The 26,754-nt window shown below is 55.0% G+C and overlaps 1 protein-coding gene across 5 annotated transcripts in view; it reads left to right on the forward strand.

The window, feature by feature from the left end:
* The first annotated feature begins 805 nt into the window (after positions 1-805).
* The window catches only part of B3GAT1 (beta-1,3-glucuronyltransferase 1), a 30,561-nt gene continuing 4,612 nt past the window's right edge, over positions 806-26,754 (forward strand). The window contains exons 1-7 of one of the 5 annotated variants that reach the window (XM_036013755.1): positions 819-1,228; positions 9,419-9,567; positions 20,190-20,285; positions 20,448-20,594; positions 23,791-24,299; positions 24,915-25,211; positions 25,920-26,019. In XM_036013755.1, the coding sequence (XP_035869648.1) occupies positions 9,465-9,567; positions 20,190-20,285; positions 20,448-20,594; positions 23,791-24,299; positions 24,915-25,211; positions 25,920-26,006 (1,239 nt within the window). In that variant the 5' untranslated portion in view covers positions 819-1,228; positions 9,419-9,464 and the 3' untranslated portion in view covers positions 26,007-26,019. Of the gene's footprint in view, positions 1,229-9,418; positions 9,568-20,189; positions 20,303-20,447; positions 20,595-23,790; positions 24,300-24,914; positions 25,212-25,919; positions 26,020-26,754 lie in introns of those variants that run through there. The other 4 variants (XM_036013754.1, XM_028528169.2, XM_028528166.2 and 1 more) reach the window with 4 other exon arrangements.

The raw sequence follows: 26,754 nt of genomic DNA on the forward strand, positions 1-26,754 counted from the left end.
ACTGGTCACACAGCCCCCAGCCCACCCAACACACACAGGCAGGAGACATGCAGAACCCTTTTGCTCCATCTCTGCTCCTCCATTGTCCCCTTCCAGCTCCCTCTCCACCCCACGCTTCTCCTTCCTGCCTTCTTGTGGGAAGGTCCAGGGCACTGTGTGAGTGGGCTGAGGCTGGCACGTGGCAGGTTGACATGCCCTTGGCAAGACAGTAGTGTGTACAGGTGGGGCTGCCAGGACAGGCCAGAGCCTAAGTGCCCCATCCCCACCCCACCCAGTTACCCCTGCATCCTGGCAGGTGCCGCGCGCCCTCATCAGCCACCTCCCACTGCGGGGTGCCTGAAGCCACGGAGGGTGCCGTACCCTCCCGCTCCTCATCTCTGCGTCTCGGTCCCAGAGAACCGCCCCCAGCTACCCAGCCCGGAAACAATCACCCTTTGAGGAAAGGCTGCCAAGCTGGGCGCCAGGAGCAGCCAGGATGGAGGCGGGGTGGGATGAGGGTGCCGGCAGCGGGCCGGGCCAGCTTTAACTCTCGAGAGCCGAGGCCCCGGCTGCGTTCGCCGCCTGGCTCTTTTGACCCCCGCCGCCGCAGCCCCTGCTTCTTCGCCTAAAGCTGGAGCCGTCTCCTCTGGGAAGGGTGTTGGGGGGTGAGAAGGGAGGTGCTACCAATCCCAGGGGGAGGGTCCTCCTGGGCCTCCCTGCTCGCGCCCCCCGCCCTAGCTGGCGAGGTTGGTACCGACCATTAGCAGTGGGTCCCGCCGGCAGCTTGCGCTCGCTCGGGGGCGGGGAGTGGGGGTGGGGGCGGGGCAGGAGGCGCTGTCAGAGCCTCGACCGCACCGGCGCAGCCGCGGCCGCGGAGGGGACTCGGAGCCGGCCCGGTCCGCTTGGCTCTGGCTGCGCGTCCCGGCCCTCTGTGCCTTCCTCCCAGTGCCTCCCCTCCCGGTCCCCGCCCCCCACGGTCCTCCCCGCGCCTCCCGCGCGCTCCCAGGCTCCGTCCGCCGCCTCGCTGAGCCTAGGAGGAGCCGGGCCGGGTAGCCGGACGGGGCCGGCAGGCGTTCGGGCGCTCGGATCCCGCGGCTATGAAGTGTCCCTCCTGGTCTCGGAGCCCGAGATCCCCCGGGGAGGGAGGTGCAAGCGGCCCGGGGCAGCAACCTGGGGGCCCCGGGGCCGGGGTGTAGGGGCCGCCGCCCGAATGAACCTCGCCGGGGACGATCGGGACTCACAGCCTCAGGTCAGTGACCCCCCCGCGGCCCCCGCGGCCCCCGCTGGCTCCGCAGCAGCGCACAGAGCCCCTTTATGCATCCCCATCAGTACCCACGCCATGTCCTCCCGGGAACGCGCGCGCGCGCGCCTGTGTGTGTGTGTGTGTGTGTGTGTGTGGTTGTGTGGTTGTGCGGGCAGCAGAGACAGCTGGAAAGGGGGCTGGAAAGGCTGGGGCTGGGAGCCGCTGCCCGCCGAGCAGGGGCTTCTGAACAAAATCTGGGCGATGCCTGCCCTCCTCAGTCCAGCATCAACGGAAGAGCTGGTTCTCAGTAGCTTCTAACATCTGGTCCAGGCTCTCAGCTCTCTTGTCCCTTTCCACTCAGCAGGTGGTTCCTGGTGGCCCAGATGAGTCAGGGCTAGCATCCCCACTGCACCCCTGCTCCCTAGCAGTCGTCTCCAACCACTCGGAGGCCAGGCACTGTCAGGTGAACTCCTCAGGGGACCCAAGCTCTGCAGCTCTGCAGCTCTGCTGGAGAGCTCAAGGGGCTAAGAGGTAGCAAGGGTAGCAAAGGGTCCTTGGGACCTTCACTATAGCAAGAAGGCAGGAGCAAGTTTGCCACCTACTCCTCTGCGCCTGGGCTCAGACCTGAGGTCCTGATTTCTCCAAAGCCAGAGTGTACTTCCAAAACGGAAGCAGAGAGGTGAGGCAGATGAGGAGAAGGAAGCCACAGTATCTAATAGTGCAGGGGGAAAGGAGATGACAGCCTGGTGCCAAGCAGCTAAGGTCAAGAACCACCCCCCCCCCACACACACACACACGGACAAACACATAAACAAGGTCTTGACTAGCCTCCCCTTCCCCTTCCTCCCCTGCCCTAGCCTAGGCTCAGCCTTGCACACCACTCAGACGGATTCTCGTAAAAGCTAGGGCTGAGGGACTTGGAGGGTTTCTCAGCACAGGAGTCTGAAGGTGGCCTGCCCCGTGCTGGTGGTGGCAGCTCTCCCCACACGAACCCCAGGCTGGGTGGAGTGCCCACTAGGACCTGGAACTTGGGTTGTGTGGTGAGCACTGTGTGGGAGGGCTGGCTGGGTGGGGATGTCCCCATGCAGAGAGCATTTCGAAGTTGCTGGTGTTTGAGTGTGGGGACAGGCGGCACACAGCTTCCTGAGTTGCTGGGTTTTCTGAGATTTGTCTTCTGTGCCTCCTGTCTCTCCATTTCTGCCAATAGCCCGCACAGAGGCAGAGACATACCCTCCCAGAGCCTGCTTTGTGGTGACCATTGGCTGTGCTGGACTTACATCAAGTCCCCACTTCCTTCGTAGTGAGAAGACCCTTCCCCACGAAACCTGCAAAGAGACTATCCACTCTGTCCTGTACATGCCTGGCACTCCCAAAGGTTCCTGAGCTGCATGCCATTTCTTTCTACCCGTTTAGGTGGCAGCGAGATGCCTTACTAGGGCTAATGGAACAGGGAGGGTTAGTGGGATTGTGCCTCATTCAGCCCAGCAGCCAAGTGGCTTGCAATGCCCATTTCTGTCCCTGACCTGTAGAGGCCGGGGAACCACTTCATGTTCAGGCATGTTGGAAGTTCATGTGTGCTAGGTTGAAAATATTCGTGTAGGTTTCTGGGTGAACAGGAACCAGTGCAGGTAAACCACTGCAGGTAAACCACTGAAATGGATCAGTTGCAGTGACAAGACTGGCACCTGTGTCAGAGACCAAGGGCTCCAGAGAAGGATGGCCATGGGGCCAGCCCCATTCCCTGCCTCAGGCACCTGCTCAGAGCTGGGCGTCCCACAGTAGTGTTTGAGCACTGAGGGGACCCTGTTGCCTGGCTTCTCCTGGTTGTGGAGCACAGGTTATGGGGCAGGTTGGGAGCTTTGCAGGTGTGAGAAATGCAGAGAGCAAGCTCTGCATTGTCTAGGTCTAGAGCCAGGGAGGCAGGCTCTAGGATGCTGGTTTAGTTTGGCACAGAGATGCCCAAGAACTCCCCTCTGCTGGGAACCCGGGGAAAAGAGAGGTAGGGCTGAGGAAAAGAAAGAATCAAGAATCGGAGAGAGTCCGAGGCAGAGGAGCCAGCATGAGGCAACAGACAAAAGACACAGAGGCATGCTCACAGAACAACAGAATAGAGGGAGGCCCAAAGGCAGAGAAGTCTGGCCGGCCCGGATCACCCTCGTTATCAGTGGTCATCCACCAGGGCAGGGAGGCCTCTGGGTAGAGCGATCAGTCTCCTAAGAAAAGCTCTTTCTGTGGTTTTGACGAATTCCAGAGTAGTGTCGAGGGAAATGTGAAGGCAGGAGGGGGACTAGCTGTGAGGGATGAAACCCGGGATCATCTCGCATGGCTAAGGGCCCCCAAGCCCCAGCCCCTGCCCCATCTCCCCTCCTGCTCCTGGGACACAGTAGGATGAGAAGGGGTATGGAATTTGGGGAGACATAGCATTTGGGGAGAAGGAAAAAGAAAACTCTCCTTCATGCATCCCCCAGGCCTCCAGGCAAGAAGAGCTTTGGGGGCCCTGCTGTAGAGCATCAGGGTTCAGGGGAGAGTGCAGTGCACAGCCCGGGCTTGCAGCCAGGTCAGGGTCCTGCCTCAGCTCCTTCAAAGACCAGCTGGGGGGACTTTGTGAAAAACGGAGCCCTCTGAGTCCTGGTTTCCTATAGCCTGGAAATTGAGGAAGCCTCTTCTCACCAGGCTGTTTTATGTGAAGGGCTAGATGAATGTTAATTTAATGTCTTTATTTTCTATACCCCCCCACACCCCTCCAAGATCTGGATGGCTCTAGAATTAGAGGTACAGTTCCCTGGCCAGCCCATCACCTTGGAGTCGTCTCAGGCACTCCCTCTCCCACACACCCACCCATTTGATCCGCCCCACCTCCATACTTGTCCTCCCTGAGACCCACCTAGGGTGTGCCTCTGTCACAGTGACACTCTCAGTGTCCCCTTGCTGAACAACAGCAACAACAACGTTTTCCTGTCTAACTAGTGGTGAATGTAATTATTAGCCGATGTTTGTCTAAAAAACTTCATGCAACTTGCCAGGGCTCCAGATCTGTGGTCTCTTATCCGCGCTGAAAGATGTTGAGATGGACAGAGATCAAGAGGTCACACAGGCACTGACCGAGCACCTACTGTGCTCCAAGCTCTGGGGCAGCTCCAGGAACACAAAACATCAAATAATCCAAAATCAAGGTTTTTTATTTAGCTTTGGAAGGGTTGTGTGGGTTGCTTTTTTTTTTTTTTTTTTTGCAGCCACAGCAAATTTACTTTTCTAATGAGGTTTAGCTCCAGCCAATATTAAAATGAGTCTGCACTCCCTGCGCACAGCAGCTGACAGCAGGGCCGCCAGCCTCCGAGCCAAGTGCCTGGGAGGGATTAGGGCTCTGCCACTGACAAGCCCAAAAATGGAGAGTCTCAGTCTGGGTTACTAAGAGTTGATTGGATTTGGGTATACACCTTGCCCACTGGGCTGTGGGTCCTGCAGCTCAGTGTTAGAGCTCTCAGTAGGGTTTCTTTCTCCTTGTAGATAGGGAGTGTGAGCTGTTATTTTTGCCCCGTGAAGGACAGAGATCTAGAGGGAGCCGAGAGAGCAGACCTGAGAAGTCATGGCCTTGGGTGTTAGAGGTGGACCACACTTGAGATCAGGGGCCGGTTCTGCTGATCCTCCCCGCCTGGTGCATCCCTTCCCTCTCTCCTTCATGTCCCTCCATCTTGTTTTCTTCTTAATGAGGCAGCTGGGCAGTCTGGCCTCTGAGGCATGAGTCTCTTCAGTCTCAAGACTCTGGGCTATTCATTCAGCCACCATTCAGAACCCTCAGAATCCAGCACTGGATACAGGACTGGCTGCTTTGCCTGCACAGTGGGCAGTTCTTTAGTCATGCCAGCCACATGTTAAGTGCCCAGTGGCCTCCTGGGGCTAGTGGCTGCTAACTTGGGCCACATGGCCACAGAACATCCCCAGAATCACAGCAAGTTCCAAAGAAAATGCTGCTCTAGACTTTACCGGGTGTAGCAAGGTGGCCAGGAACACGGATTCTAGAGCCTAAGTGGCTGGACTCAAATCCCAGTTCTACCACTGATTACTATGTGGCTTTGGGACATTACTTAACCTCTCTGTGCCTCATGTTTCTCATCTCTAAAATGGGGATAATAACAGGATGTTTATGAGGAAGGAATGAGTCACTCCAGTTAATCAGGGTAATCACTCTGAGGAAGCAATAAATAGTAAATGCTTTGCTTAGCGATTTTTATTGCTCATTTATTTAACAATTCCCTTAACAAACACTTACTGAACAGCTTACTTTACACAGGCATGACACCAGATGCCTGGGCCGTCGGTAATCAGCATGTGCTCTTGCTGCTCTCACTGTCCCTTCCTCGGTTTCCTCACCTTCGGTGAGAACGTGGCCAGCTAATGACCCCCCGAGCCACTCACCCCATCTAGTGAAAGGAGACAAGATGAGAAACCAGTCCTCCTTTGCAAGTGAACACTGTCGGATAAACAAGGGTTAACGTTTTTGGAAGTGAATTCAACTGCATTTCTGTTTTATTAGAACCACTCTCACCAAAAATCACCTCCCAAGCCCCCATACATTCAAAATAAAAGAAGCAGATGAGGTCCCAGCTACTACCAGCACCCTGTTGAAGGGGGATGGGAGGGGCTGGAGGGGCCGTGCCTGAGCCCCACCCATCCCTGGTCCTGAGGGAGGGAAGAGAGCAGGGCAGCCACTGCTGGGACAGGAGGTGGAGACCAGCCAGCGGTGGTTTCTAGTCGCACTGCGTCAGCAACACACTGTGGGACAGACCCCTGTGGGGCCTCACTTTCCTTACCCAAAATATGAGGGGCATAAAGCACGTGAGCATTTCCCCACCCAAACTGTACCACTCTGGTAAGCTCCCCACAAAACAGTGCAGGAGCAGGAGACAAGAGGAGGGGACCTTCAGCCAAGCCACTGGGAGGCAGAGGGGAGAGGAGAGGAGTCTGAGGAGCAGGAACTTGCCATCAGCAGTCACAACTAGTGGTGGACATAGTGAGACTGGCCTGCCAGGCTTACCCCAGAATTGGGGTTCTGCAACTCTAGGTTGCCTCCTTCTTTGTGTAGATAAGGAAACCGGGGCTCAGAGAGGTTCCACTCTTATCTCAGGTCACACAGCACTTTAGTGCCTTGTTCTACAGTGTTCTAGAGTATGTTCTAGAGTGTGTCTGGCAGGACAGTGACGTACAGAGGGCAGTGGGGGCACCCCCCCACCGAGGCTCTGAAAAATAAATCCAAAACCTTAATGAAATATGTGCATCATCAGCCTGCTGCAGTGTGCCTGTGCACACCGTGACCAGGGTGGTGAGGTCAGTCTGCAGATCATCGGGCTGGGCAAGCTACTGGAAGCCCATGAGACTTGGGTTCTGTGGCTGCCCGGCTCCCAGTCAGCCCAGGCCTGAAGTTCTCTGGGTCCCCTTGGTTGATTGGGGCCCCCCTCAAGGGTGTCCTCGGCACCAGCCACAGCCCAACCCCCATGACCAGTGTCCTGATGCCCTCAGAAATGAGTGCGAACTCCTAGAAGTGTTAGCTCTCCATCTGCTGGGAGGCAAAGATAATGGAATCATGCCACCCTGGCCAGCAGGCCACAGTAGCGACTTTAGGGGACACTGCCTTCACATGGCAATCCTGGGATTAGGTCTAGTTCCCACAGCTCAGTCCCCGGGGTTTTGCTGACCTGACCCCTGCCACTTCACGCACAGCACAGAGCAGGGGGGACAGCTCTCATTCCACAGGGGAGTCCTGGCCAGCACTCAAGTGGCATCTGCCATCCCAGGTCCAGGACCCTTGCTGCTGGGCAGCAGGTGGCTCATGTCTCCCTCAGTTTATGTACAACCCCTGGGCATGGTATTTTCTTTTTCCTTCAGTTTCTGAATTTCAGCTGAAGTATGACTCACCTAACTCATTGCTTGTCAATAGTAATTTCCTCTCCGACCCATAAATCTGTATTTCTGGGCACAAGCGTCCCAGCTGTTCTCAGCCTCCACCCCTCCCGGGCCCCATGGCTGGGAGACACAGAGGCTGCTGTGAGTGTGTGTCCATGTGCACATGCACGCACATTCCAGCCGTGTCCTGCTGCTCCCCAGGCAGGTGCCCTCCCAGGCACACCCTGCTCCTGTTTCTTCGTGGTGATCCTCCTACAGGACTCGGCAGGAAGGCGGACCCAGCAGGCCCACCAATGGCCCACGCAGGTGCCCACCCTGCCCTACTGCTCAGAAAGCCTTCTGACCCCCCAGCTCAGTGTCCTGGCCTCAAGGGGTGTGTCACTGTTGAGGGGTCTAACCTGACCTCCCCGCCACAGGGTTTGGTGCTGTTTTTAATTGTGGTTAAAAAACCACATAACATAAAGTTTACCATGTAATCATCTTTAAGCGTTCAGTGGTATTAAGTACTTTCATACTGTGGTGCAGCCATCCATGCAGATCTTTCCATCTTGCAGACTGGAAACTATTTGTGAAACAACACTGCCCACTTCTCCTCCCCCCAGCTCCAGGTAGCCACCATTCTACTCTGTCCCTCTGAGTGACCATTTTGGGTGCTGTCTATAATGGTACCATACACTACTTGTCCCGCTGTGACTGGCATACTTCACTCAGCACGGTGTCCAGCCTGGGTCAGGAACTCCTTCCTTTCTCGGGCTGCATGGTATTTGGTTGTGTGCATGCACCATATTTCCTTTATCCAGCTGACCAGTTTTTTGACGCCAGGCCAAGAGCAACAAGTGCTTAGTAACAGTGGTTCTCCCTACTTGCCCTTCCCACTCAAAGGCCATCAAGGTAGGGGCCAGGCAGATACCTGCGGGCTCTGAGTTAATGTGCATACCAGGCATCAAGAACACAGAGAGGAGAATGGTGTCAGGTTTGGTCCTCTGGTCGCTTCCTCCACTGCCCAGTGCTGACTGAGCATCCTGAGTGCCTAGCACCTGTGTGACTATTTGCAGGGTAAGTGCATCTGCCAAGTCCTTAAAGGCCCAGCAGCAGGAGCTCGCAAGTGGGGGCAGTGAGGGGAGGAGCACTCTAGGCAGAGGTGATGGCTGCTTTCTGTTCCAGGGTAGGGAGACCCTGCCACCTTCCTGAGACGCTGGGAAAGAACTCTGTCCCTTACTCTCAGAATGCCCCTGGGGGCTGGAGCTCCGGGTGACCCCAAAAGGCCCTGTAGATGTGGCAGGGCTGCCTTCACATGTGCCTTTGTGGTGTTCAGCTCCATCTCAGCCTCCCATAGCTGCCCTGCTGCTGGCTGTGGAATGTGCGGCCTATATAACATAGTGTCAGTGTCTCTACCCGCTGTCTGGGGGGCGGAGACTTAGGGACCTCAATCCACCATGCTCAGGCCTGCTTGCCCTCTTAGGTTGGGCTCCCCTACCCACCTCACCTCCAACACCTTTTGTTAACCATTTCTTATCCAGGCAGTAGGGTTGGCTGATTCTGTAGAAGAAATCTAAGGGGTAGAGCAGAAGTCACAGAGTTGGTGGGGAAGCTGGCAAAGAATAGGCAGGAGATGAGAGGACCAGCAGTCTGTGGTCCTAGATCCCCACAGATGGCCAAGTCAGCTCCAAGGTCATGAGAAGAGACTCTAATGCTCCAACCTCTGACCATTCTAGAGGCAGGAGAAGAGATGAAAAAGTGACGCCTGACCTTCTGAACCCTATAGCCCTTCCCTGGCTGCCAGTCTCTAGGTAGGGACACAGAATTCATGGGGGCAGGGGCAGGGTGTGGGAGGTATCCGAACACCAGGGCAGGCTCAGCTGTCTGCCTGTGGTGAGGCCTTTCAGTCCCCAGTTTGGTTTCCAGATCTGTAGAGGAGGGGCATTGGCAGTGCCTGCCCAGAGGGCTGTGCCAAAGCCACAGTGGAAAACCTTAGTGCAGGTGCCAGACAGGGGGTTGGCGGGGGACTAGAGACCCCAGAAGGGCAGGGGACCTGGGCCAGAGTTCCCGGTTCAGAGGCATGGCCTCTCCACACATGGCCAGTCTCCCTTCTCTAAATGCTTCAACTGCTGTGCACACACCCGGTTTATCCCACTGCTGCTACGTGCCAATGTGCTTGCTTTCCCGGGGGTCCAGTCTTGGCATGGCCTCACCCTTGGAGAGGAGAATCTGCTAGAAAAACTGCCCCAAAGACCCATGAGCGCTGACCCATTAGGAAGGACCTGAAGTGCCCTTTTCTCTCCCCTTCTCTTCCAGGCACTTGGACTCAGCTAAATTTTAAAGCCAGGTGGTGGTGGTTAGAATGACTATTCTATCTCATACTAGTGAATCTTTTGAGTGCTATGTGCCAGGCCTCATGTTAGATATTTCCCATGGATTCCCTCATATGATCCCCCCAAAAGCTGGTAAGTTACAGATAAGGAAACTGAGTCAAAGGCTACTGGTCCAGCTTGTGCTGTGTCCTGGGGCCTGGACACTGTGGTGGGATCCAAATACAAGTCAGGCCTGGGGGCCCTAGAGGAGCCACTGGCCCAGGAGCTGGGACAGAAAGGAAAACTGGCAAGTGCGCAGCAGGTGGCGGGGTTGGGCACTGGCCGCATGGGGTGCTGTGAACAGCCAGGCCTGAGCAGGAGCACAGCTGGGGAAGGCTTCCCAGAGGGGCACGAAGTCCAGGGGGTTCTCACCTTGTCAGCATCCTCACCCAGAGCCATAGACACCAAGGGAAACTGAGGCCAAGAGCAGTCCAGACAACACGAGGGTGGGAAGGATAGTGCTGTGGGGACCAACTGACCTTGGCTGCTCACACCCTCCCTTCCTGCAGAGCACAGCTATTATTCTAGCCACCCACACTGCAGACCCTTTGCCAGGGCCACACCCACCAGCTTACCTGGCCTGCGTGGCTCTGGCCCTAGGCCTTGCCCTCTGGCCAGCCAGGGTCCAGTGGGTGCCCCTGTACCAGACTTCACACACAGGTCCTCATGACAGCCATCACTTGTGCCCAGCTCAGGCAGCAGTCTCCCTGGGCCTCCACCACAGGTGAAATGCCCCTCCCAGCTGCCAGGGCCCAGGATGCTAGGGTGCTGCAGTCTGCCTGCCCTCCCCCACCCCCCCCGCCCGTGCCTACTCCCTTGCCCACCTGTGCTGGGCAACCTGCAGAAAAGGAGGCCGCCTCAGGGTTCTCAATGCTGCCTGTCCACTAGCAGCTGTTGACTTGCTTGTCTGGCCCCTGCTATTCACCTTGTATCCAAATCTGCTGAGGCCTTGTCTCCTGCTCCTTCCACCCCTGCCCAGGAGGCTGTCTGTGGTGGCCTGTGCTCATGGGCCTTTGCCACTCTGTGGTGGAATGCCACCTGCAGACATCCCTAGCTGCCCCACAGCCCTCACAGGGCACTAGTCATTGCAGCAGGCTGAGCACTGGACAGGAAAGACTGGCATGTTCAAGCGCATTTTGCTATAACCATATGCAGAATCCAGGGTAGGACCCTATCCTGGCATGGCCTTGACCTATGGTAGGGGGATATGTACTACCAATTCTTATCAGCCTGTCTCCAAGAGTGCAGCCAGGCTGCAGAAGGCAGAGGGTGTGGGCAGGTGTTCCTAGAAGCAGCAAGGAGAACCCCTTTGCTCCGAGGCTCCATAGGAACCGTTCTGGCCTTGCTCATAGAGGTTGCTGGTCTGTGCACAGACCAGCATCATACAGGAGCCAGAGGAGAACCTGCAAATGAGCAGCAGGGAAAAGTGCCCATCTTGCCCGTGGCACTTGCTCCCACAGCCAGGTGCCACACAGCAGGTGGCAGAGGGCTCTGGTTAAGGGGACCACTGCCCACTGCTCCAGACCAGCCCCTGACCTTGCCTGTAGCCGATGTGTTTACTCCTGCTCTCGTTTCGTCAGCTCAGCACACTCTTAGAGGGTCCTAGTTTGGATAACAAATTGAGTGGTCAGGCCCACTCTCATGAGCAAGGCCAAGGAAGGCAACCAGCCCCAACACCCAGTGCAGACACCCAGGCTAGGAGAAGAAACCCAGGCTTACCCTGAGCCCAGCACACAGGCAACAGTGCGACCCTGGGAGGGAGCTAGTCAGGGACTCAGGCCAAGAGAGGTGACAGCCACTCTCTCAGGGCCCCTGCTGGCCAAGGAGCAGACCACCAAGGAGCAAACCTTGACCAGGGGAGTGATCAGGCCACCGTCTGACCGGGCCTGGGACACCTGGGGCTCAGCCTATTCATGTCTCAGTTTCTTCATCTATAAAACAAGAACAAAGCTTTGTAATTATGGTGTTTGGTGCTTACACGAGACGACCCATGTAAAACCACATGGGAAGTCACGAGTCACCACCAAGCGTAAGCTGTTGTGTTAGCAGCAGTTTGGTGGGGAGGCTGCCCCATCCCCCCACCTCACGGAAAAGTGAATTGACCTCCACCTCCGTGTTCTGGGATCTGAGACCTCATTTGGACAGAGACCCAATCACAGGAGTTTCCAACAGGGCTCAGAAGTAATATCAAAACCCAGCCGAGGGTGTGCAAACATGTGCTCATGAGCACACGTGTACTTACTCAGATGGGGGGCTGGCCAGGAGCAATGTGTGTGCACAGGTGCGTAAAGAAGTGAGCTGCTGTGCTGGGAAATCACTCAGAAAGAGGCTTTGTGGTTTGCTGAGTCCGCCTTGATGAGCCCATAGAAAGGAGGCCTCAGCCACAGCCACTGTCCTGAGTGGGCCTAGGGGTACCTCAGTCACCTTTGGCAGGCTGACAGCTTCCCAAATCAAGTGGCTTTGAGGGGGCAGATGGGCACAGACACCAAACAGAGACTCAGGTTTCCCCAGGGCAAGGACCTTTGGCACCAGCAGGCCCAGGGACATACATGTCCCCACATTAGGTGAAGGCAGAGATCTGGCAAAGTGGAGCCACAGGGGTCAGAGACCAAGTAAAGAAGCAAGGTTGCAGCTGGAAGGGAGTAAGTGGGCATATTAGCTTGTGAGGGGCCAGGCCTGGCTGGCTTTGTAGGCATGTAGGCTCTGAACTGATTCCCCTTCCATTGGGGCTGTCCACCCCCTTCCCCACCAACTCTGGGGGGTGTAGAAACTACTCCCACCTGAATGGACCGGGCAGGTCTGCCTGCTTTCAGAGTTGTTCAGGTGCTGCGCTGGCCTGCAGAGGCCAGAGACTGTCGTGGGTGGAGGGTAGAGAGGAAACAGGAGGGGAGGCAGTTAGACACCAGGGAGAGGGTGTACAGCAAAGTGCCTTCAATGCCAAGCTAAGCATGTTGCAGTGGGGAAGATACAGAAGGTTCTGAGCATGAGCAGGCCTGTATGGTGGGTCGGGCAGTGAGGTGGACTCTGAAGAAAGATCACAGTGGGAGACCATGGAAGTAAAGGTCTGGCCTGAACCAATATTGGAGGTGGTCTTCCCAGGGCCTGGCGGCAGACTGGGCCAAAGGAGCTAAGGCCCAGCTGATGAGAGGAGGAAGCACTGAGGACAGCCCTGAGGTTTCCCACTGCCACCAAGACAGGTGCTGGAAGAGAGAAGCCTGGTAGGGAGTGCTCCGGGAAGGCAGATGATTGGACTTAGGTGTGTTGAATTTAAGGCCATGATGGAATATACCAGATAGTGAATGAGGCATAACAGCTCCGCACTGGATATGGAGAAACTGAGGCTGAGAGAAATTGAAAACCTCTCACCAAATAAGGCCAGAGTTAGCCCTTGAGATAGGCAGGTGTCCCTTCTGAGTATCCCAGCCACCTTGCTCACCGCCTCTGCTTTAGTGGGTGAAATGGGACTCACTAAAGCCTGCTCCGGCCTCCCAGCAGCCAGAAGTGTAGCTGAGGGACTTAGAGGGACGCAAGGCGGAGCGGACGCCCTTCGGGCCCTTTCCAGGTTGGTAATTACAACAGCTTCTGTTTATTGGCATCGGTAATGTGCCAGGTAGTTTATATTGATTTTTTTCTAATCATCCTGAAAACCTAGCAGGGACAGCACTGTCTTTATTCCCAGTTTACGGATGAGCAAACCACAGCTCAGAGAGGTCACCTTGCCGAGTTGCACTGCAGAGGAGAAGGCTGCCTGACTTCAGGGTCGCCCCCTGCCACCCTCAGCCAGAGGGAGCAAAGAAAGACAGGGCAATGTAAGGGGAGGCTGTGACTACTGAGCAGTGTGGCCCTGCTAAGCATGCCTGGGCTCAGGACCCTCAAAACTGAACATCAGAGACACATGTCTTTTTAAGCTAAGCATACAATGACCTGTTAGACAGTAGTAGAAAGCGTGTGCCTCTGTTTTGGGAGCAGTGACTTGATCTTTTCAAGAAGCTGGTATGGCCACTAGAATGGGCCTGGGGCAAGGATAGAAACAGTGCAAGGAAGGAAGAGAAGGACACTTTCCAAGACATGGTCCAATCCCAGGGCCACCTGGGTGCAGGGGTCTTTGCAGGGACTGCTCTCAGGCCCCACGAACTCCAACACTAGCCATGACCGTCACTGAGTGGCCTTGTACTGCTCTCTGTCAGTCTGACTGGGACTGTCCACTGTCCTGTAGATGATAAGTATGTCCCTGCTGAGCACATTCCCTCGCCCAGTCCCACACAGTCAGGCCCCAGGACCCACTGTGTGGTGGCTCTCACAGGGGTGCTCCATCAGGCCTGTGTCTTGCAGCAAGCTGTCTCCCAGCCACTGCACCCCACCTCACCCCCACCCTCATGGAGCTGGGCCATCTGTGTGCTCAGACCCCAGCCTATAGCAGCAACATGGTGTCCCCACAAAGTTAGGCACCTGGGTTAAGCTCTGAGGGCCTCTTACATGGAGGCATGTGGTGCATGGAGACTGTGAGCTACTTGATTCAGAAAAACCCACTGCAGCCGGTATCCTTATTCTCCTCAAAAAAACCCACAGTGAATCAGAATGGACTTGCGCTTGCACAGACAGCACCAAACCCCAAGTTTCCTTTTTTACTGAACCAGAATCCAAAGGCTGTATGTGGGGAAAAGGAAGAAGGGGTCAGTGGTGGGGTGGAGAAAAACAAAGGAACTACCTGAAACAGTGAATTGACACTGCTAGGCTGGAAGAAAACCAAAGCATATACATATGCTTCGCTCCACACCTGAATTGCTCACACTTCCCATTCCCAAGCCCTTGGCTTCGTTTTCTGGTCAGAAGGAAACAAGATGGTGCAAAATCTAGAGTCCACATTGCTGCCGCCCTTCCTATCACAAGGATCCAGGAGTGAGAGGGAGCAGGAGCCAGGCCAAGAGGTAGGCTGTGGACCTCTCCAGGGCTGGGCCTTCCTCTCCTCAGTGCTGCACCCTGAGTGCAGGGTGAGGGCCCCCCTCTAGAGCCCTCTGCCTGGACACCAGCTGGCAGAGCAGAGTCTGGGCCCAACAAGCTCAGGGAGCTCTGGCCCTGAGCGGAGCCTGGGAGGCCTGAGGCAAGTACTGGGTCTGCAGTAGGGGCAGCAGCACGAGATGGGGGTGCACCAATTCAGAGTCCAAAGGCCTGAGCTTGAGCAGCCCTGGTGACAATTAACTCTGGGACCTTGAGCTGATCATGCAGACCGTCTGAGCCTCAGTTTCCTCATATGTGAAGAGGAGACCACCCTGCCTGCCTCCCAGAGCTGTTGTGAAGATCAAAGGACCAGACTTTATGAAAACAATAAATCCTGCTGGCCTGGCCCAGCACAGGGATGTTACTGAGAAGTCTTGCAGTTCCAACTCAGCATCCCACAAGGACTTCACTTCAGTTCTTTGAGTGGAATGAGCTGTTGGAGCCTTGTCCCCTCCTCTCCCTTCCACTCCAGGTGTGGAGGAGGAAAAGGAGAGGTGGCCTGGAGATGGTGAGTGGAGCAGGAGCTGGTGGCTGGAAGCCCAGGCCAGGTGGGGGTAGGGCAGCTGGTGGCCAGGGCTGCAGGAGGACAAGGCTGGGTTAATGAAGTATGGATTGACTGGACTGGGAGCTGATTAGCTCTGGCACTGGGCTTTTCCTGAGCAGAGGCAGAAGAATCAATGCTAATCCCTTGATCCATTTAGGGGTTCCTGCAGGTCTCTGGGAGAAATCCACGCCTCTCTTCCATGGGGGAGCTGGAGCTGCAGCCTGGCCTAGTAGCTGTCACCCATTTTCTTTTAAATTTCCCCTCTTCTGCCTCCTGTCGCCATGTCCCTGCTCCCATGCCCAGTCCTCCACCCACCCTCACTCTTCTGGGGCCCAAACTGTTCTCTGGGGATACTCAGATCCAGCCTGGGGATACTCAGGCGCTCAGAGGACAGAGGCTGGCTTTCTTCCTTCTCATGTGCAGAAGCTCCCTGAACTGGCCTCTCACTGATCCCGCCACCCACTCAGCACATTGACCATTTTCCACGTCAGCCGCCAGGCACCCCAACAGGCATCTGCGCATGCAGAAAGGTGGCTCTCCCCTCTGGTGGCCCGCCCCTGCTCACACCAGGGTAGCCATGTGCTGACCCACAGTCCACGGCTCCCTATTGTCTGCCCCCAGCCTGTTTTCAGAGGTCATGCTGGTGGTCCCTACTGCGGAATATTATAGAAGCCATGAAACATGGGCAGGAAAGAAAGAAACGTGCTGTTTCTACAAAAACTAAGCTGAACACTCTCAAAAGACTCCAGAAGGTGAGTCTGGAAAAAATTTCTTCAAATTAGGTGCAGATTGGTGGGAAAAGTTATACAAATTCTAAGGGATACCACACCCAGACTGCACGCCCAGTGCCCTTCAGGTCTTGGATCACCAGTGGCAGTGCACTGAGGTGGGGATAGTGCTGGAAACACCAGACAGAACTGCCCCATTGACTGTGAGCCTGAGCACAGGCTGAGGACCTGCCTAGAGAGAGTGGAGGTGCCAAAAGCGAGCCAGCAATGAGTGGGCCATGTCTGGGGGGACATGGCTTCGCATTGTGCCATAATGGGGAACATCGTGTACTGGACTCTTGCCTTTTTAAATGCTGCTTAACTTGAAACATGCATCAGGTGGATGGATCATTTTGAAGGATTCTTCACTTTAAGACTCCTTTGGCTAATGAACTAACTTTGAGTAACATGGCTTTATCATCTGTCAGAGACAAGAGTCTTGGATGGTTTCTGAGCTAGTTTATAACTGACCTTCATCACACTCACACACAGGTGGGCATGCATGCACACACATCCACACACATATTCAGTCTCTACACAATTAGTCCTCATCACATGTCAGCCAGAGCTGTGTAAGTCCCCCCTGCCCTCTGGGCTCGGGGGTGCAAGAAGGCAGGGTGTGGCCCCTCTCCCAGGCTGCTGCACTGCTGGTGGAATCTAACACACTGCCCACTGCAGATGCTGAATTATACTTGTTGAATGGAATTAAATAAGCCTCTTCCTCAGGACCTAAGGGCATTGATGAGGTATCTGTTTGAGCACCTGCAGACTCAGTAGAAAGCCTTTCTGTGCATTTGGAATTGTCCAGCTTTGAAGCTGACCTCCCAGCCAGCCCTGCCTCCCCAGGCCCAGCCTCTCCCCTCAGCGCGACTGGCTCTGTCCCAGCCTCAGACACATCAGGGCCTTCCTGCCCAGGTCCAGACACTCCCTAGTTCTCATGTACAGCTTATGGCACCCTAAAACCCTTAGATTCCTATAAATAAGTCTTTCCAAATGGCCAATTTCCTGGACATTGATGCTCAAATTATGACTGAGTACCATGGAAAGCTGTTACTTCACCATCTTCCCTTGACTTTGTCCTTTAGTGTCTACCTGGTCCCCACTTTTCTCTCACAGAACATTTCTTCATCCTTACAGAGCCCTAGCTGTTGCATAACTGAAAATTCATTCAAACTTTTTCAATCCAGCCTCCCTATTTTAAAGAAGAAGGTATAGGCCAAAGAGGACAAATAGTGGACCCCCATTCCTATTGGGGAGCCGACCAGAACACTGTTCAGCCCACTTCTTCCCTTCTCCCTACCACTGCCTCCCTGTATTTTGTTACTGTCTCCAAATGACCGTACCAGGCTTCACACATGATCCACCCACTGTATGGCCTTCCTCTGTGTCCAATGGAGGCATCTGAAAGCACCAGGTGGGTGGAAGTGCTTCCTCATGTCTGCACTTGTTCAGGGACAAATGACGTGACTGACCATAGTAGACCCTGGATACTCACACTCATTCATGCTGCCTACATAGTTTGCTTCAGCCACACCTGGCTGCCTCCACCTGACTCACTCAAACAGCTCATGCTGCCTACCCTTGCCCCTGTCCATCTCCTGGCTTCCAGGTGTGGCCAAGCCCCTCCTCCACCTTGGTGTTGACTCTCCTGCCTGCTCCCACCAAAGGCCCAGGGCAATTTGGGGTGTGTAGCGGATGCAGCCTGAGGGCTGACCCTGTGACCACAGACAAGCTGCCGCCTTTGCTTCCAGGCTCAGGCAGAAGAAAAGGGCTGTGGTAAGCTAGGCATCCTTGCAGCCTCATCTCAGACTTGGACCTTAGATCTGAGGCTGGGACAGGTATAGCCTCTCCCCTCCCCTGCCCCCCCCTTTTTCCAGGCCCCCCAGCCCCAGCCCTCCAGGCCCAGGCCCAATTTCTCACAAACCCACCCCTGTGGCCAGCTGGCTTTCTTTAAGACTGGGGGCTCTCCCTGTTCTGCTTAATAACTGCCTGGTAATTAGCTGCATGATTTTGCTACTATGCTTATAATAGCCTCCATTAAAGTTATGGGATTTTCAAGCCGTAATGACTTCCAGAGTAATTAATGCACAACTGGGTTTATTGCTAAGTTTATTTTTAGAGTTTTTCTCCCTCATCCCCCCTCCCTATCCTTTCATAGATATGTTGACCAAAGAGACAAAGAGGACAGAACCATCTCTCCATGGCCCCCTTGCAGCCTTGCCCCTGTCTTCCTCCTTCCCCACTGCTGCTCCCATCTCTAAGAAGGTGCGGGGACTGCGTAGAGGTGGCTTCCACAGAGGTGGGTGGCTCTGTGTCAGGCTCTGTATATGCCCCTGTGCCCACCCTGCATCTGGCCAGGTTCGGGCACTCTGGGGCCTAGAACCTCCTTCCCCATGCACCTGACTGCAGCCCAGGACCAAAGGGCCTGGATTTACATCTGGCTCCACCATGTCTTGTCTGTTACCTCAGGTGAGACCCTGGTCCTTGCTGGCCTTGATGAACTCCATGCAAAATCCCACCCAGGGTTGTTGTGATACTGAACATGGACTGCAGAGTGTCATCTTTGACACCACAGGTGCTCCTTAGCAGCTATCATTACTAACCACAGTCCAGCAGACAAGCAGGAGATTGAGCAGTGCCAGCAGTAGAAGGCGTAGAATAGAGGGGGTTCTGGGAGAAAAAGAGTGAAGGCAGCCAAGTGAGTGCACAACAGATAGTAAGCCGGATGTGCACAAAGCTCACCTTGCCGTTGCTTTCTCCATCCAGCACTTAGAACCCTCCCCAAGATGAGGGACATTTGAAAAAGCCAGGAGCCACCGAAAACCCAGAGGAAATCTTCCAGCCAGGCCTAAGATCAGTCAGCCAAACTGAGACTTTGATCAGCCCTTCACAGCCCCATCGGTGGTCTTGGAGTAGGGGTATGGGACTGGGACTAGGGGTGTGGCATAAAGCCACTCCACTCATTGATCCAGCACGTAAGACCCCAACGGGCATCCTGGAGTGGACACTGGGCTCTGTCACCTACTAGGGCCATGGAAGAGGAGTTTGTAGGAGACACAGCACACATACCCCAACATTATTCTCCCTGCTCTGTATGTCCAGTGTTGGTCTTTGCCTGGAAACTTCAACCCCACCAGGACTTCCATTTTCTTAAGGAGATGAGGGCTGGCCTTTCACCTCTGCCTACCAGGAGACTGGAAGCAGAGCAGGGCTGTGGCGGTGGGCAGCATCGAGGGGTTGGGGGCATGCTGGGGACCCAGGGGTCATTGTGCTCTTTCCTGGAAGACAGCACCCGGCTCTTCCACAAAATGTCAAAACTATTTGGTAAGCAGGGGCCAACCAGGAGGGAAACACACTGTCTCCAAATGCGGTGACCAACACAGTCCTCCTCCATAGCTCTCAGCCCTGCCAGAGATGGAGAGCACAGGCGGCCTGGGGCCACAGCAGACAGCTGGCCTCTGAGGGCCATCACATTGGCACCTGCATCATGTGCGGTGTTCAGCATGGAAGTAGGAGGAAGGAGAACATGACATGACATTTTCCAGGGTGGTCATTGAGCCCTGTGCCTCCTCTCCCTGTCACGTGAGAGAACAAGCCCCTGAGGAGAAAGCTGCCAGCGACCCTCTGCCGATCTGAGGCCACCTCGTCATCCTCACAAGGGGGTGCCTCTTCTGGGGCCCTGCTGCCACCATTTTGAGTACTGTCTCCCAGGTTATGGATGTCCGCAGCCACACCACCTCTTCTCCTTGCTGACACCCAGTGCCAAGCCCAGGCTCTGCCCGTGCAGAGCAGGTATCCTACAGAAATTTCCTATTGACATCAACAAGGGGAAGGCCCTTGCAGTGTTGCTTCTCAGGGCCTGTCCCCAAACATCTCGTTTGACCTCAAAGGAGTCACCCCAGTGCTGATCCCTTTATCCAGGCTGTCAAAAAAGCACCTGGGCCCAAACATTCGGACAGCCCAGGCCTGAGCACATGGCATACACCAGGTGCATCAGGTGCCAGTCTAAGGGTTTTATGGGCGCTGACTTATTTAAGTCTCAGAATCACCTTGTAAAGTGGCTACTGATAGTACCCCACTTCATGGATGAGGAAACTGAGGCATAGACATTTGCAACTTGGCAAAGAAAATACAGCTTGCTGGTGGCAAAGTAGGTGTTTAAGGCAGGTGTGTCTGAAGTCTGTACCCTTGACCACTGCACCCTGCTAAACTCACAGGGTATGGCAATGTCCCATTCCCATTACTGCAGGGAACAGAGGCTCCCCACTCCCAGGCAGGCAGGAAGGAGAGGTCCTCAGGGAGATGGCGGTCCAGGCTCCACTGGGAAACCCCAAGCTGGGCCTGGCCCTGCTGGACTCAGGCCCCTACCCAGGTCTCTGGCCATCCTCTTCTGCTCTCTCTTACAGGTGTGTGCTTTGCAGGGTTCCTGACTGTGCACAAAAACAGCCACCCCTTCTCACACTCTGGCCGGGCTGGACTCTGCAAACCTGCTTCCGCAATGGGTGGGTTGTGAGCACTGGTAAGACCTGCTAGCCAGCATTCGGCTTCTCTGCTGTCCCATGTGTGGCCTGTCCGGCCCATTCCTGTTCTTTTCTCCCCTGTGCTCATCACGGTGCTGCCACCATCCCTGGGGCCGTCCCTCTCCCGACCTTGCTGCTGCTCAGGTAATGAGGAGCTGTGGGCCCAGCCAGCCTTGGAGATGCCAAAACGACGGGACATCCTTGCAATCGTCCTCATCGTGCTGCCCTGGACACTGCTTGTCACCGTGTGGCACCAGAGCACCATCGCACCTCTGCTTACTGCACACAAGGGTGAGCCATGCCCCCGTCCCAGCCAGGCCCCAGCAGGTGTCAGTGGTGGGAGTGAGACAGACAGTGCCAATGGAGTTATTTTCATTCGCCAGGCAGCTGGGAGGGAGCCTAAGGATGAGCCAGGCTAATGACCTGGCCCTTTTAGGGGTCTTGGCCCCTTTGGGAATGTGATGAATGCTACCCAGGCCCCCCTCACACACTCACAGAGATGCATGTGCATGACTTGAGTCCAGTTCCAGGATGTGCAGAGACAGGGAGCACTCATAGCAGTGGGGAGGGATGGATGAAGAGCATCCCTGGCCTGTGTTGTGTTTTAAAATCTTTCAAGGAGAGAACATCAGTTGCCCCTCTTTTCCTGGTTAGGTAGCCCTGATCTAGTCCAACCTAGTGAAAATAAGCCTGGCCAGAGGAAACACCCCACGAAGCACTGGTGGAAGAATGGGACATTCCCCAGCTTCCCCCTCCACCAGATACCTTTCCCTCTGATCTCAGGGTCCCCACACTCCAGAACATTCCATTTGCCCCACATCAGACCTGCCTCCTCAGGCCTGATTCTTCAGTCATGCTCCTCTCCCTTCTGCACTCCACAGACCTGCAGTCTCGGTACTCTAGGGCAGCAATTCTCCCCTGGAAAGGAGCAGAGGATGGCATTGGGAGTGTGATACACATGAAGGCTCCCAGGCCCATCTCAGCGAGGGAGGTGACTAGGGCCCCGGGTAGGGCCTGGGAACCCACATGTAGCCATAACCCTAAGTGCCTGGGATGCAGACAGTAGCCAAGAATCACAGCCTGAAGCTGGGCTGCCCCACACGGTTCACATCTGGCCCTGCTCAGTCCCAGCAGTTCCCAAAGCTTCTGTAAGGAAGGGGCAAGCTGAACATCACTAACTTTCCGCTGCCAAATGCCGGGCCCTTGGAGCCTGTCCTCCTGACAGTTATTCTCTCCTCCCAAGGCCAACATCTCTCTTTGGCGCCTGTCACTTTAGAACCATTGCTCTTCTACAACTACGTCACCCTAGAGGGATCAAAACTGCCATGTATAAAGTGACATGACATCACGTGGCTTCCTTTCTTGGCACAGCTCTAGGGCCAGACATGCCGGGCTGTTTTGCTAAGCACCGATCTTACCACCTGCAGATGAGGAACTGGTCTCTTGTCTCCACAGAGCATGCCAAGAGGCACCAAAGGAAAGTTGCAGTGAAATAAAGTCAGGGACCCAGGGAGGCCTTCATGACTCAAAGGTCACAGAAACTATGAAGCCAGCAGGAGGGGCTGAGTTCCAGCTATGGCTGAGTCTGAGGCACAGCGGACCTTCCCACCGTACAGATCTCCCTGTTTGGGAGGACTTGTGTGGCAGAAGGAGGCAGAAAGTGGCTCTAAATCTCCTCCCCAAGTCTCAGCTTCCAAAACTTGACCAACTGCAGGATAGAGCAGCCCTTATATAGCTTGGTTGGAATCTCACTCATCCCACCTTCCTTAAGCTTGTTCTCTTTTTACAGTTTAACCCAAAACTCCTCCAAAAAGTAACCTTTCACCAACCGCCTCCATGCCAGTCTCCCACTCCTGCCCTCACAGCTCGTGACATCGTATCCAGGCCTGCAGAATGGGCCCCCAGCTTTTGCTCCATTAGCCTGAGCAAACTCCCTAATTGCTTCTTCTGGGTTCATCTGGATCTCCTCCCAGAGCCCAGGGTCAGACCTCACACAAGCACCCCACACACCTCTTGTGCTAATCACAGTGGTGGGAAGGAGGGGAAGTGACAGAATGGCTGATTCACAGCGGCCTTCCCAGGGCCACATACCAGACCTTTCATGCAATTGCTCATTTCGTTCTTTCCATAGCTGCATGAAGCCACAAGGAAGCAGGACCAGCTACTGTCCTCCTTCTCTACCTGAGGGAAGGACAGGAGCTGCCTTGCAGTGTTCTGACACCTTCACTTGTATGGACTCCTTAATCTAGGCTGTAACTCAGTAAAGTAGGTGCTGTGGTTAACTCCACATCACAGTTGCCCAGACTGAGAAACCAGAAGCTAAGTGACAGAACAGGACAGCATTTGTGCCCAGGCACGAGCATTCTGATCATCATCACCCCCTGCTGAGATGGGATGAGAGCAATGAGGGTCACAGTTGTTCAAATGGAAAGATATAATGAGGAGAGAAGGGGCTCATTAAGAACATGACCACCAACAGCCCTGATTTCTCTTCCTGATGGACTACCAATGTCACTAAAGGGGAAAATGTCCAGGACATAAGGAAAAGCTCGGTCACTGGAATGGGCTGCCATGGTGCCAGGGACTATTCCACCAGAGGCCAGGCTTCTGCCAGTTTTCACACAATGTCCCTGGACAGCTAGAGGTAAACATTAGCTGGAGGTGGGACAGCTGGGGTCAGTGGGCAGTTGGCCCCAAAGATGGTCGAATGAGTGTTTCCAGAAAGTGAAGATTAGGATGTCGACACCCAACCAGCAGAAGAGCTAGAACAGGTCTCCGCCTATCCTTTGTGTATGCCAAAATGCAGGAACATCTGAAATCAGGAAGGACGGGTTCAGGATTCAAAATTATCTTGAAAACTTTGGGAAAAATGCTGGAATAAAATGTAGTGGTTAAGTATTAAATTCTGCACAGAGACACAAAGGATAGATTGCATAAGGCCAGGAGGGAAGAAGCCCTATTTGACTAGAGGGTTTGTGAGAAATCAGGGAGAGAAACCTCAGAGTCAGAATCCACAGTGCACTTGCACCATCAAAGCACTCACCCTGCTCTCGGGCACTGTAGTGTTTACCCCACATGGTGGCAGTGCCAGGGTGCAGTGGCAGTGTGGTCAGTGCTGGCCAGGTGAGAAGGCTACTAGGGTGGTGAGGGTGAGACACTTAATCATATTAAACCCAACACATTTAGGAATGGAAGGGTCAGTCTTGGAGTCTGGTCTGCTGCAAACAGCCACAGGGCTGTCAAACGGAGAAGGAGGCAGAGGTCACCTCTGCTGCCTGGGGAGTCAGAACTAGGAAAATGCCAGAGAATTCCAGGATGCTGCTATTACCATCAGCTCTGACAGACAGAGCCCCAGGCAGGGAACTGATGGCCCACCTGAAGAGGAGCAGAGGGCAGGTTTGTGGGGCAGGGTGGGTGGGGCATCCTGCCCAGTACCTGAACCCTGGGCCAGCTCTAGTACCTACACAACTGTCTCCCAACCCCACAGATGAAGGCAGTGACCCCAGGCGTGCTGCCCCGCCAGGCGTGGACCCCAGGGAATACTGCATGTCCGACCGTGACATTGTGGAAGTGGTACGCACCGAGTATGTGTACACGCGGCCCCCACCCTGGTCCGACACACTGCCCACCATCCATGTGGTGACGCCCACCTACAGCCGCCCAGTGCAGAAGGCGGAGCTGACGCGTCTGGCCAACACACTGCTGCATGTGCCCAACCTGCACTGGCTGGTAGTGGAGGACGCACCCCGCCGCACCCAGCTGACAGCGCGCCTGCTGCGTGACACTGGCCTCAACTACACACATCTGCACGTGGAGACACCCCGCAACTACAAGCTGCGTGGCGATGCCCGCGACCCACGCATCCCTCGCGGCACCATGCAGCGCAATCTGGCGCTGCGCTGGCTGCGCGAGACCTTTCCCCGAAACTCCAGCCAGCCTGGGGTGGTGTACTTCGCTGACGACGACAACACCTACAGTTTGGAGCTCTTTGAGGAGGTGTGGACCAGGCAGAAGGCAGGGGAGGGGTGCTCTGGTGTGGGAAATGAAGATGCTCCTGCGGAGGAGGCCCAGACTTCCAGAAGGGTCCCTTTGGGTAGGGATGCATGGGAAACAGGTGCAGGAGGGGCTCCAGGCCAGGGTGGGTGGAGACTGCAGGGACCTGGAGCAGGGATGGGAGGGCTGGCCGTGGGCCTCAGCATTCCCAAGCATTATGGAGGGGAACGGAGGGGTGCTGGAGCTGCTAGACCACTGTGGTGGAGTGGAGGCATTGTTTGAATGAGGTGTGGACCAGTTTTAGGGTCCTTGGGGATGGCAGGTCATGGCTTTTGGGGGAGAGAAGAGGGTGGGGCCAAATTCTAAATTAGGAACACAGGTTTGTAGCAAGGAAGAAAGTGGCACATGGAGAGGGGCGAGAGCAGTTGGCTTGAGAGGCCACATTCCTCCACAGATGCCCACCATGGGGACAAGTCTGGAGACAGACCTAGATTGAGTCCCCTAACATGGCTTCAGATGGCCCGTGAGCCTGGTGTCAATTGATGTCATCTCCCAAGGGATTGGGCATCAGCCCCTATTAGCAGTCCCAGGTGTCCTGACTCTGGGTCCCCCTTGTAGATGCGCAGCACCAGGAGGGTGTCCGTGTGGCCGGTCGCCTTCGTCGGCGGCCTTCGTTACGAGGCCCCACGGGTCAACGGGGCAGGGAAGGTGGTCGGCTGGAAGACAGTGTTTGACCCCCACCGACCGTTTGCAATAGACATGGCTGGATTTGCGGTCAACCTGCGGCTCATTCTACAGCGAAGCCAGGCCTACTTCAAGCTGCGTGGCGTGAAAGGAGGCTATCAGGAAAGCAGCCTCCTCCGAGAGCTTGTCACCCTTAATGACCTGGAGCCCAAGGCAGCCAACTGCACCAAGGTAAGGCCCTCAGCAGAACAGCTGTAATGCAAGTGTCTCGAAGTCCATCAAACCCTCCCTGCAGATCAGGGAGCAGGAAGGAAAGGCCTCGAAACAGCCCCGCAAAGTGGGCCCAGAGCCATGCCTTCCTATTAACCCCAGCCAGGAAGGCAGTTTATCAGCTGTCCAGCAACCACGCTAAAGTCAAGCAGGGACATGCAGAGGGTGGCCATTAGTGAGGCACAGCCAAGGACTGTGTTGCCTCCCTCTAAAGAGCTGGTCTCCACAATCTCCCTGCCAAGTACACATGCACATGTGCACACACATGGACACACACACACATGCACACACTGTGACTAGTCTGAACTTCTCCAGCTAGGACCTGGGCCAGCATTTGGCTAAGCTGAAGGCTCCTGAACAACTTTCCCCCTATCTAGAGAAACCCATTAAGAAATGCAGGGGAAGCTGAGAAGCAAGAGATCTTCAGGTTTGTCTATTTTCCTATAGGTGTAGACTTTCTGTTTCCAATAGCTATTTTGAATGCATCACACATGAAAAACAGCAAGAATGAGGTGGTAGGTAGAAGTTAAGAACAATGGGGAAAATCTAGATGGGGCAAAGCCAGAATGGGAGGTGCAGGAGAAATACGTGCCAAGTGTGAGGGGGAGCAGGTGGTGGTGGGGTGAGGTCGAGGATCTGTCCCACACTGTTTCTTGTCCGCACACACAGATCCTAGTGTGGCACACGCGGACAGAGAAGCCAGTGCTGGTGAATGAGGGGAAGAAAGGCTTCACTGACCCCACTGTGGAGATCTGAGCCTGGGATACAGGTATGGCGGGGGCAAGGGCAGTGGTGCATGGGGCAGGGGGTGCCATGTTTGGACACAGAATAAACCTGCCAAGACTCTTCCTCTTGGTCTTTAATTGTGGGAGAACAGGCAGGGAAATGCTAGCAAGAGTGGAAGAGGCATAGCGAAGTCCCCTTCCTATGGCGCTGTCTGGAAATTAACAGGAGCCAACCTCCCCCACAGTTGGGTCCTTCTGCCGCAGTGTCAGAAGGCCTCTCTTTCTGGACCTCGCCTGATGACCACCATTACTCTGACCACGGCACCTGCCCCATTGCAAGGCACTGCTGTGTGCTCTCCTAGGCTGTCTTGCACTGTGGATTCCTGTTCACCAATGCCAGTGTGACAAGGGTCCTCACTCACTGCTTCCACCTCGACTAACAAGTCCATGAGTCTCTCAATAGCAACAGCTAGTGCAGTGGTCCGAGCTGGAGCCCAGAGCCTGGATCAGCCCCTGGCCTGCCACTCTTCCCTGTTTGACCTTTCTTTTTCTAGGCTTCAGTTTCTTCATCTGTAAAACAAATTGTTGGGGTACCAAGAGCAGTCTCTAGCTCATAATAAGTCCTACATAAGTTGTTCATTTTTAAAACCCTCTATTAAAGTGGGCCATGGGATCTGCCTACATTTTAGAGGTAAAGAAATGATGTTCAGAAAAGCTAATGAATGAAATGAATTGTGCCAAGAAACTGGCAAAGCCAGGAATGTCCTCTGGGCATTTCT

Source organism: Phyllostomus discolor, chromosome 13 (assembly GCF_004126475.2).
Source record: "Phyllostomus discolor isolate MPI-MPIP mPhyDis1 chromosome 13, mPhyDis1.pri.v3, whole genome shotgun sequence".
NCBI classification, from domain to species: Eukaryota; Metazoa; Chordata; class Mammalia; order Chiroptera; family Phyllostomidae; genus Phyllostomus; species Phyllostomus discolor.